Source organism: Aedes aegypti, chromosome 3, assembly GCF_002204515.2.
Source record: "Aedes aegypti strain LVP_AGWG chromosome 3, AaegL5.0 Primary Assembly, whole genome shotgun sequence".
Classification (NCBI taxonomy): domain Eukaryota; kingdom Metazoa; phylum Arthropoda; class Insecta; order Diptera; family Culicidae; genus Aedes; species Aedes aegypti.
In genome coordinates this window covers 341,311,691-341,323,895 of record NC_035109.1, presented here as the reverse complement: position 1 = coordinate 341,323,895, position 12,205 = coordinate 341,311,691, and the positions used below count along the sequence as shown (strand labels likewise).

At 44.3% G+C, this 12,205-nt stretch overlaps 2 protein-coding genes across 2 annotated transcripts; one reads left to right on the top strand and one right to left on the bottom strand.

The window, feature by feature from the left end:
- Window positions 1-5,249: 5,249 nt before the first annotated feature.
- On the bottom strand, window positions 5,250-5,659 carry LOC110679811 (histone H4). Its single transcript, XM_021855543.1, has one exon. The coding sequence runs from the start codon at window positions 5,606-5,608 to the stop codon at window positions 5,297-5,299; it is 312 nt and encodes a 103-aa protein (XP_021711235.1). The 5' UTR covers window positions 5,609-5,659; the 3' UTR covers window positions 5,250-5,296.
- A 5,684-nt stretch (window positions 5,660-11,343) lies between these two features.
- LOC110679748 (histone H3) lies at window positions 11,344-11,998 on the top strand. Its single transcript, XM_021855478.1, has one exon. It carries the CDS (start codon window positions 11,533-11,535, stop codon window positions 11,941-11,943), a length of 411 nt encoding a protein of 136 aa, XP_021711170.1. The 5' UTR covers window positions 11,344-11,532; the 3' UTR covers window positions 11,944-11,998.
- The last annotated feature ends 207 nt before the right edge of the window (window positions 11,999-12,205 follow it).

Below are 12,205 nucleotides of genomic sequence, written 5' to 3'. Positions count from 1 at the left end.
ATTGGCCAATCATGCACCCCTTTCTCTGCCAGCAACTGTAAAGCCCGGACAGGTAGGCGAGCACTGGCTGGCACTCACTGTAGCGGTGCATCCGTACCCAAAGCAAACCTCCACTAGAGGAACAGCTTTTGATACACTCGAATGATTCAAGGATTTGAAGAAGTCTATCGACTTAAAGGCTCCCCCAGATCTAAGCGACTTTTTACGGCGACAGCGACAAAAAAACGTCGCGATTTCGCAGCGATTCGCGTCGTGTCAGTCAAGATGGTTCCATAGAAGAGTGCTTGCAGCGACACAACAACGAAATCGTGTCGCTGTCGCCGTAAAAAGTCGCGTAGTTTTGGGGGAGCCTTATTTAAATCGGGTTGAGATTCGTAGCGTTGCCTTGTGAAACCAAAACATGTTTTCGCGGCAACCTGGAATCGAACCAAGGACCTTGCGATCGATAGGCCCGTGCGTTTTTAATACACTCAGGCAAATGGACTATCGAAATACATTGGATGCACTTATGAAAATTCGCCACAATAAATCGGGTTGAAATTCATAGCTTTGCCTTATGAAACCAAACATTGGCAACAAAAAATGTTTCTCGCAGCAACCTGGAATCGAACCAAGGACCTTGCGATCGTTAGGTCTGTGCGTACACCACGCGCCTACCGACGCCTGGATGTGAGTTGATGCTAAAACGAAACATAAAGCGTTCGTATGTCAAAATGCAAAATGTATGCATTTCGATAGTCTAGTTCACAGGTCCGTACGTACCGGACCTACTGGGCAGGCTGAGTATCGACATCCCAAGTAGAGCGGTCAAGTACAGTTTGCTGCTAATAACCAAAGTAATCTTGACAGCTGATCCAGTATGAGCGAACTGCCACTATTTTCCTTGCGGAATAATCAAATTACTCTTGTGGATGTTGCAAATTAAGTTAATTGGCAGTAAAATACTAAGCCCAGGGATTGGCTTCTGAAAATCTCAATCTTTCGGGGCCAATGGGTCGACCTTGCTCAGTATGTTTGATTTTCGTAATCCAATGCTGTTCCACTATTCCAAAGATGAGAGCAAATCAATACAGTGTAACTGATTTTAAGCGTGATTGGCGAATCGAACGCCTCACATCCCCCCATCGCAGTTTGGGTACGAGAGAAAGAGAGTGAGCACCGCCGCCATTTGCTTGCGTGCACCGAGAAAAATTTGCGGCTCGAAAATTTGGCCCTGAGCTCCTGACACTCAAATTGAAACCGGTAAATTACTTCCGCCGCTGTTACTACACGTGGAGCATTTCCGTTGGAGTGAACGCGTCTTCATTATCAAAATTTTTTGTGCTCATTCTTTTGATTTATTTCGCACATGGGATTTTGCGAATGCCTCTTCTTCTTCTCATTTTTCTTGGCCGGCTTCTCACTTTATTTTTTTATGTGACCATTTTGCTCACATGGCTTGTTGGGAAGTTGAACCCAGACACCTTCAGCATGGGTTTGCTTTGTAGCCACCGACTTTACCACTACACTAAGGAAGGCCTTGACTGCTATTTATCAACATTATGCTCTTCAAGTGCGTCTTACTGCCGAGTTTCAGATAATTTGGCCGATGCCAAACTCCAGATGCCAAAATAAATCAGTGTTTCATTAAATTGATGTTTCTCTAAAGTAATTAAATCTAGGGTGAATTAAAAAAAATAAAACAAACCCACACATGTAGCAGCATCTACCTTACCTATTCAATTTGTAATCGATTAGTTAACTAATGAGAGATTAGAAACTCTTAAAATGCTGTTCCCAAGGAAATCTGGATTTATTGTGGTATGAATATTCAACAACTTAGGATTTTTTTTTGTATCCAATATGTTTGAGTGCAAAAACTTTCGGCAAGATTATTTTAGGCTAGTAAACTTTTCTTTCAAACTCTTGAGTCAAAAAGTTAGAGCCAAGCTCAAAAAATCAAACAAACATTGTTTGGTACTACATTGCTAATTATTGAGAAAAGTGAAACCTTTTTAAGAAGTTAGTACCGTAAAATGGGGTGTTAAGGACTCGTGGGGTTTTAAGGGATTGAACTTCTCCATCAAGTTTGAAAAGTCACAAAAACGTCGGAAGTCGATATATCAGTCATCTGAAATGCTTGCTTTGTTCGGAGGATTGTGAGCTGCATTATGTGATCGGGGATATCTATTAATATTAGGTATTGTGGAGTCTAGATATTGAAAACGATTCAAACCATTTTTGAAAGAATTTTATTGGCAAAAAAGATTTAACTACAAAACAATGAAACAATATTAACAAAACTATGTGAGTAACCCAGAACATAAGTATATTTAATTGAGATCACAACGCAGACAAAAGCTTTTGAAAATGTTATCTAGATTTCGCCTTTTAATATTTCTTATGGAAAAAGTTTCTTTTTGAAAGTTAGCGGGGTGTTAGGGGATTATCTTTTCTACTACTTTTTCCAAGTTACAAAACTCGTTCGATTTATGCCGATATATGTTCCATTATACTTTAGGCTTGTTCCGTGAAGTAACACTGCATTGTAAAGGTTAAGGGGACTATTTTGTTTGTTACTGAATATTACTAAAATGTCTAGCCCTGAAAATATGGGATTTTTTTTTTTTTTTTTTTTTTTCTCAGAGGCACCCGAGTTGCGCGAAGAGTGAAACCAAATCTACCTATCGAACTGTCAAACTGTCTACCTATCGAGCAGACCAGCAAAACAAATAGGGGCTATTTTCGAAGACGAAGGAGAACAATCATTCAAAGAAGCAAATGCAAATATATAGGTTATGATCCTGTTGCATTCAAGTATCAAAACCAATTCAAGACAATTTCAATATCGAGTTAGGGAGAGTTAACTGTACCGTCAAGCTACCATTCACCGTGCATTTAAGAAAAATTTGCACTTCAAAAAAATATAAAACTATTCCAAATAATTTGAAGCGTACTAGAATACCACTACGTAGCGGGCAATTATATAATAATTCAGGGAAAAATCTAAAACTAGTGATGCATAACAAAAAATTAGTCAAAAATTATGTTTGAAAATGTCATGTTAAGGTCGCCTCGTACCGTTCTATGTGTCACCATTTACCGTGCGTATAGTTTTCGTCATGATTTGATTTTGTATCTTGAAGAAACGTTGTTAATGGAGCAACTATGTTGCTAGTAGTGTGCGCATTCATTTTTAAGAGTATTCAAATCTTCATTTACAATAAAAACTATACAAAGTTTAAAAATTGGCTAAATTATTATTTTTTTATTAAAATCGTTATAGGAGGTTTGACTGTATTGTCCAAACCATTCCATATTCACTTAAATTCTAAATATGAAGTAGTTTAATGACGACATAACAATAAATCTAATATTATCGCATAATTTCATGCCTTTTACACTATACACGGTAATAGGATCCATATATATTGAAAAGGATCCATTCACCGTGCATTTGGGTTTCGACTGAAACACAATAAAAATTCTAATTTGCATTAAATCTCATTGCTCATACGATGAAATACATCTTACTAATAATATCCACAGTGAAAACTTGTTGAAATTTTGAAAAATTTCATACTCTATCGTTAAAATAAAAAATGTGATTTTTTGGCGTTTCTACTAAGATTGTTGCAATATCTCGTTATCAAACAGAATTCACATGATTTTGTCTACATAAACTAGGTTTTTCAAAATTATTTGTGGCAAAAACTAGTTCGTTTCATCAGTTTTATCTTATTTTGCTGACCAAAGAATGATTTGTGAAAATTGTATGAATATTCTGTAGGAATTTGTATATGTGCACGGTGAATGGAGGCCGCACGGTGACTGGTGACTTAACGGTATATAGGTTATGATCCTGTTGCATTTAAGTCTCAAAAACAATTCAAGACAATTTTACGAAGTATTGACAGTTTCCAGATTAATAACTATGAAAGATTTAGCAGTTAAAAGAAAACGGTTTGCGTTTGCAGGAGTTCCAAGTTCGATAATATTGATGTATTATCTGATTGAGGTTGAGCATAACTTATGAAAATGAATGAAAGCATCAAAGTTATTGATCAAAAAGATTATGTTTTGTTGTTGGCAAAATATGGTTTCATTTGCGAAAGTCAAATTCCTTTACAACCCTGTTTTGCAGTTACGTCAAAAATCACACATTTTCATGATTATCTCAGAAATCTGCCATAGGATCCTCATAATTGTGTTTGGCACGCGACGAGAGAATCCAGTACTGACCCGATTTTGTCAGCCAATTTCAGATTTGTCAAAAAATTGGTATCGTCATGTTTTACCACGTACCCTCTTTAAAAGTCCATGTAACCATGTCGAAATTTGAAAAACGGGAACAAAATAAAATGACCCGATTTGGTCAGCCTAAAATTCATCGAGGGGCTGACAAAATCGGGTCCTTACTGTAGTAGGGCTGTCCTTTGTTTAATTATTGACATACTAGAAGTTGCTTGAAAACACCCCATTTTACGGTAGACATTTCATCATCCACTTTCAATACATTTCAATGAAACTGATTTGTTCAAAGTCATAAATGCTTGTTGTGGTTTGTAGATTCGAAGCTTGGAAATGTTCGTTCAAAACGATTTTCCCGGTGACCTTCTCAAATTCCCGGTTTTTTCCCGTCGGTGGATTCAAATTCCCGTCTCTCACCCGGTTCGGTGATTCGTTTTCCCTTCGTTTCGTTTCGGGTGCGCGAACACAATTCCAGTGCTTGTAAATATTGATTGCAACCGCATCCATTTCTCATAAGGTACAGTGTGGAACATGATGAAATATTTGTTCGTCCATCGCATTGTGGAACCGAGCGAGGCAAACTAAGAAGTTCCTAACGCAATCCTAATGGAATTTGATGAGTGGTAATAGGTAATAGGGAGTGGTACGACGAGCGTTCCGTACCTGACACTGAAGTCCGGAGTTGAGATGCATGCACGTGAGATTGGTATGGAAAGATGCACGCACTGGATTTCACCGGCGTGGCATCATAGCGGTTGTTGTTTTCGAACCGACCGAAGTACAACAAGTAAGTAACAACAGTAGTGCCACCCCGGGAAATGACAGTGCTGACTAGACTAGACTATGTATGTATATATATATATTGGCATTTTATGGTGTCTTCCAATCGGAGACGAGAATTTTCTCCCCAAGCCACGCCACCGCCGGACTGCAAAAGCGTGTAGTGCTTGTCCCATTAGATTACCCTTGCTTTTAGTGTGTGAACATTTGTCGTATCAACTCCTTGATGAGTGTGTTTGGTGGCCCTGAAAAGGGCCGTTTGAAGAGCGAAACTTTGGAATGCGATTTAACCTCCGAAACCGTACAGGGTGCGTCCCTGACGCTTCAGAGCGTAGACAACATCCATAGCGGTAACGGTTTTACGCTTGGCGTGTTCAGTGTAGGTAACGGCATCACGGATGACGTTTTCCAGGAACACCTTCAACACACCACGAGTTTCCTCGTAGATAAGTCCGGAGATACGCTTGACTCCTCCACGACGAGCCAGACGACGGATTGCGGGCTTGGTGATACCCTGGATGTTATCACGCAAAACCTTGCGATGACGCTTGGCGCCTCCTTTTCCGAGTCCTTTGCCTCCCTTGCCACGGCCGGTCATTTTGGATGAATTTGGTTCTGTGTTCGACGACGGTAGTACTGGAACTGATGGCTGCGCCAAGGTTGGTTGGTTGTTTGGTTTAACGAGGCTTTAACCGCAAAAGCGGTCATTCGCCTCTCGGTCATCTACGGAGTGTAAAACAGTTTTATTGTTAGAATCGCATTCATATTTTCGACGATTGACAGTTTCGCATGCATTTGATGTTTTTTCCCTTTTCACACTTTTGATTGTTTTCACAGTTCTTTTTCATCAACAGATTTATTTACTTCTTTCACCTTTTTTCCATTGTTTTTACATTGTTGTCCATTACATTTTTGATTCAACGTTTCCCATAGTTTTTTAAATTTGATTGAAAAGCTTCAACTCTTTCAAAAACTTGATCACTTTCCCTTCCCTCTCTTGTCCGTAACATAATATTTCCCCCAAACTGTTTTCGAGTCCTATCTCCTTACGCACTTTTTCGAATGCCCTGCATTCAATGAGCAAATGCTCCACTGTAATTATTGTGCCGCAATGCTGACACTTCGGCACCTCCCCTTTTTCCATCAACCACCCATGGGTTATTTTCGTGTGCCCGATACGCAATCGGGTTAGCACCACTTGTTCACTACGAGTCTTTCGGTCCCTCCATGCAGCAGTTGATGGTTTCACTCTTCTTAATTTCACTGATCGTTCTCGGTGCCAGGCCCCTTCCCACACATACTCCAGAATCTTCTTGCTCCAACTATTTCGATCGACGGCCGGTACCTGTCGATCCCGCACTTCTTCTCTTCTTCCACTATTCGCTAATGCATCCGCTTTCTCATTCCCATCAATTCCTACGTGTCCAGGGATCCAGCAAATCACCGCGTTCTTCTTCTCCATTTCAATCTGCACTGCTCTAATCCACGGATGTTTGGTGGTGTTCGCTTCGATCGCTGCCACACAGCTCGCGGAGTCCGTGAAGATGACAGCATTCTCTCCAGGTTCAACGGACTGAACAGCAAGCTGTAACGCCTTCGCTTCTGCCGAAAAAATCGTGCAACCCGTCGGCAGACGGGCACACCGCTCCTCTCCGTTGCAGTATATGCCCAGCCCGACTCGTTCCTCTTCGTCTACCGATCCATCAGTGAAAACATGCTTAAAGTTTACGTAGCTTGTTCTCGCTAAATCGATAAATAGTGCTTGTGCTTTGCTGGTGGCTTCTCCTACTTTGAATTGGGACTTAATAGACCAGTCAACCGTTGTTTCCGCAGACGCCCAGCTTTTTCTCAGCGGTCGGGGGAATTCCGCTACGGGCGGCAATTCCTCACCCGTCGCTTCTTCAAACATACCTTTCGCACGCGTTGAAATTGGCCACTCGTCTGAGTGGTTTGCAAATGCCTTTTTCTCTTCCAGCTTCGAAGCTTTTGCCACTAGTACTTGGCATGCCAAGTGCTCAAAAGGCAGCTCGCCAGACTCCGCACAAATTGCTACTATTGGGCTAGACCGGAACGCACCGGAAGCAATACGTAGCATATCGTTGTAAACAGGTTTCAAGATATTTGTTGCTTGCGTATTGCTCCGACTTACTATGCCCCATCCATGAAATATCTTCGGAATTATTAGGGCCTTTCCGATGTACAGCAAAGTTGACCTTGTTCCGCCGGATCGACGTCCAATGATCCGAAGCAACGATGTTCGACTTTTACACTCCTTCTTGACCTGCACTGCATGTTCCTTGAAGTCGAATCTGCTGTTGATCGTCACCCCAAGCACTTTGGTACTTTTAACCAGTGGTATGCTGGCTCCATTTAGTTTCACTTCTGGAAGGTTTGCGTGTTTCAACTTTTTGCAAATGTGAAGGTGCTTCGATTTTTCAGCAGCAATTTTAAGGCCGCTGTCATTGGCCCAGTTTCCTATCCATGAAACGACTTCTTGTACCTTTTTCCTGACTGCCTTTTGGTTCAGACCGGAGATGACTACGACAATATCGTCAGCATAAACAAAGAAGCGCAGCACGCGCGATGGACTACTCTCCGAAACCCTGCCAAATACAGAGTTCATGCCGATCACGAAGAGAGTCACTGCCAGCACTGATCCTTGTGGTACGCCGTTGGTTTGTTTCTTCCTATCAGAGAAGGTCCCTCCAATTGCCACTCGAAAGTACCTATCTCTGAGGTAGTCTTGAACAAACTCCATCAACCTTCCGTGAATTCCCCAGTTCTGCAGCTGTTTTACTATTGCCTTGTTGGAGATGTGATCGTAAGCCTTGCTGATGTCCAGAGAAACTAAGTCGATGTGCTGCTTTTTTCCTAGAGCCTCGTCAACGCATGCTTCCAGATCCGCTAGATACATATCGATGCCTCTTCCCTGACGGAACCCATATTGTCGTGGATCCAACAGCTGGTTTGATTCAATTACCTCAACGAGCCGCCGGTTGACAATCCGTTCTACCGTCTTCCCAGCACAGCTCATCAATGTGATGGGACGTTGATTGCCGAGGATCTTGGGGTCTTTACCAGGTTTGGGTAACGGGATAACTGTACCTTCCTTCCACTCATGTGGAATTTTTCCCGACTTCCAAACCTCATTGATAAGCTTCAAGAAACCGACTTTGGCCTTATATGGGAGGTGTTTCAACATTGGGTATCCGAGAGAATCAGGCCCAACGGATTGCCCTTTACTCTGGTCTATTGCCCACAACAGCTCTTCCATGGAGATATCCCTATTGAACAGACCTTCAATTTTGGGAGTATCTGCCATGGGCTCGGCCGCAATCATCTCTTCAGGTCCGTATATCTGCTCAAGATAATCAGCCATTGTGTTTGCAATTTCTTTGGGGTCCTCCAAAAACACGTCATTCAGCCGAAGGGTTGGTGCCGTTACTTGATTCTTCCCGCTCAACGCTTTCACGTTACGCCAGATGAGGCTCACTGGAGTGTCTGGATTGAACGAATTAGTAAACTCGTCCCAGGATGCTTTTTTCGCTTTATTGATGACTCGTCTGCAGTTGTTTCTCGCTAGCTTGAACTCTTTAACAGCTTCGGCTTTTTCCGGGTGATGGTCGGGTAGCTTTTTTACCTTACGTAGCTTTTTCCTCCGGTACTTTACGTTGTTTTCCACTTCCGGGTTCCACCAGTGAACCGATTTTCTCCCAACATTCGAGCTGGTTCGAGGAATGAATTTCTCCGCACTTGACTTCACGAGCTTGGTGAACTCAGCGATGCTGGAAAACTGGTCACTTTTCTTCTCGATGGAGTTCTCAAAACCCTTCCAATCCGCCTTGTTGTACATCCATTGCCGCCTTTTAGTCTGCTTAGCAACTTCAGCTCCAGTAACGGATATTATGATCGGGAAATGATCACTACCTCGGTTATCTTCATCCACTGTCCAGCTCAGTTTATACCCAATCTCCGTTGATACAATGGTGAGGTCGATTGCAGATAACTTTCCGCTGACAGGATCTAATCGGGTACCTTGTCCGGAATTCAAAATCACTAGGTCGTGATCAACCACGAACTCTAGGATTGCTTTTCCCTTATTGTCTGATTTATTGGAGCCCCAAGCCTCATGGTGGGCATTAAGGTCTCCCATCACCACTAGCGGATACTTGCTTGCCAGCACAATCGACGCTAAGATGTCTTCCACCATTTGGACAGTCATTTTATCTGGAGGGATGTATAGAGAAACCAGAGTGGCTTCTATTGGATAAAGGATCGTTGCTGCTACTGCTGGTATGGAAGAGTCTAATACCACGGGAGACGGATCGAAAGACTTACGCACTGCAAGAGCGACGCCCCGCACCGTGCTGTTTTCCGGATCCACACGATTAAACCATACGTATTCTTCCCGGAGGAAGCGCCCAAGAAACGAGTTGTCACTGTTTTTAGTCTCCTGCAGAGCGATAGCTACAGGAGGATTTTCACGCACTAATAACAAAAGTTCATCCTGACGGCCTTTAAGGCCGTTAATGTTCCACTGCACTGCAAACACTTTTGGGGGGCTACAACTATGCTGTTCACTACTTCGACTGTTACATGCGGCTTGATTGCGGTTTCGTTGGGCCATACCTGGATCTTTGAGGAAGAGGTGAACTCACCTCGCCACCAATAGCTCCCGTCGATTCGTAGTTGCTACCCGACATTAATTCCGAATCGTTCCCGTTCGTATTCCGCTTGTAGGGAGGGGAGATTTCTCCGGATCCTCCTTGCTGCTTCCTTTTCGCCAACTTGTCCTTCTTGTCGATTTCTTCTGCCTCCATCTCCGAATCGGTTACCTTCATGACTTGGATCGTTCGTTCCTTCTTGCTCCGCTTATGCTTCTTCGTCGAAAGCTCCTCGACGATTTTTCGGAGCTTCGCCAATTCCTGGTCGACTCCTTTCATCCGCTCCACTTCAGCCCGTAAAACTTGAATTTCCCGATCCTTTTCGTCCTGATGCAATCGATTCTGAGCACCGGAAACCCCAGCATACGATTTTTCGCCATGGACCCGGTCGTACTCCTTTTTCGCGTCAATGAACGACACGCCGGTGTTGACCTTGATCCGGATGATTTCCTCCTCCTTCTGGAACACCTTACATTTCTTGCTGTTCGACTGATGCCCTTCGCCACAATGCAAACACTGCGGAGGCGATGCACAGCCGGCCTCGAGATCGATTGGGTGACTTTTCGAACAATTTCGACACCGTTCCTGCCCCTGGCAACGCAATTTTGTGTGACCGTACGCGAAACACTTGTAACAAACCATTGGGGAGGGATAATACACACGGGTGGGAACTCGAAGCGAACCGAACCAAATATGCTTCGGGATAACAGTTCCACTGATGGTCAAAATAAGGGTAGGGGTATTTACTCTTACCTTTCCATCCTGCCGTGTGATTCGGTGGACATTCGTCACGCCCTGGCTGCTCAACTCCGTTTCAAGCAATTCCTTGCTCATGTTGATCGCTTCCGGGCAGCTGACAACGCATTTGACGAAATTCATCGTCGGATGCAATTGAATCGCCACCTTGGTGCCATCAATCAGCTCCGTCATCTGCAGCAACTTTTGCACTTTCGCTTCACTTCGCACTTTCAACACGTACCGCGAACCTCTGTTTTCGGTGTACGTCTCGTCCAATTTTCCACCGGCGGCATGTTCCAGCGACCGCCCGATAACGAACGGATTGTCCGGGAACTTTCCTCCGTCTTTCGCCACCATCGACATCACCACTAATTGTCCGTGATTACTGTTCGGATCCAACCATTCCGGTAATCTTCTCCCGTTACCGGAATTCCCCCCAGGGGGAGCGGCATTTACAGCCGCCATGGCCAACAGGCCGAGCTCCCACAATCACAACTCCAGACAATCAATTGTCTTCACTCACGCACTAGAGGAATTCTTCTTCTCCTTCCACGCACCGCAAAATCCTATTCGTTTAGGCACTACCAAACGTCGGCGAAATCAATTCGAACGACCACCACAACTTTTCACGGTTTTTGTTGTTTTCTTTTCCCACCCCGCAACGCCCTGCTGCACTGCAGCTCGCCGACGGAATCACTCCGGCTCGCTTCTTCTCTTCCTTTTGCTGTCACACAACGCAAATGCCAACGCTCACTGTGATCGCAACACGATCGCGGTTGAACACTCTTTCACACACTGACGGGTGGCACCGTCGAAAATAGGTCTCTCTCCTTTTCGCTTTTCCTTTTAGCTTCCGATTCGCACGTCTTATTCACTCGAAAACTATCACGCAACTGATGATGATGGCTGCGCCAAACACTAGCGGCCACTTTTATACCCACTCGAGGGTTGAGTTCTTCTTTCCTCTCTTGCTTTTTCTATTCTTCCGTGGCTTCCGATTGGTTGCCTGCATCGATATGAGCATATAAAAGAGGACTGCCTGGTTTTTTGACCCTCATTCTGTCGCTGCGTTTCAACTGATCCGTTTGGATTGAAAGCAAATTAATCATCATCTAACACAATGGCCCGTACCAAGCAGACTGCTCGTAAGTCTACTGGAGGAAAAGCTCCTCGCAAGCAGCTGGCTACCAAAGCCGCTCGCAAGAGCGCCCCAGCCACCGGAGGTGTCAAGAAGCCTCACCGTTATCGGCCAGGAACCGTTGCTCTGCGTGAAATCCGTCGCTACCAAAAGTCGACTGAGCTGCTGATCCGCAAGCTGCCATTCCAGCGTCTGGTTCGTGAGATCGCCCAGGACTTCAAGACCGATCTGCGCTTCCAGAGCTCGGCTGTCATGGCCCTGCAGGAAGCGAGCGAGGCCTATCTGGTCGGTCTTTTCGAAGATACCAACCTTTGCGCCATCCACGCCAAGCGTGTCACCATTATGCCCAAGGACATCCAGCTGGCTCGCCGTATCCGTGGAGAACGCGCTTAAATTCGGTCTGCATTATAGTTGCCATTCTCAACAAAACGGCCCTTTTCAGGGCCACTAGAGCATTCCCTAAAAGAGTTGTGTGAGCAATTTTCCCTTCAGTGTACCTAAAACTGTTTGTTCCCCTGGGGGAACGATTACTTCCTAAAGCCCCTTGACCTTCCTCCTACCACCGAACGATCATACTCTCAACACTGATGAGGGAGGTACGTCAACCAACCGACAACTCGAGTTGTCCCTTCATGCTTCGCTTTGCACACACTTT

Excerpts from the sequence above, each read along its gene's own strand:
- LOC110679811 (XM_021855543.1), bottom strand. The coding sequence starts at position 5,608 with ATGACCGGCCGTGGCAAGGGAGGCAAAGGACTCGGAAAAGGAGGCGCC.
- LOC110679748 (XM_021855478.1), top strand. The coding sequence starts at position 11,533 with ATGGCCCGTACCAAGCAGACTGCTCGTAAGTCTACTGGAGGAAAAGCT.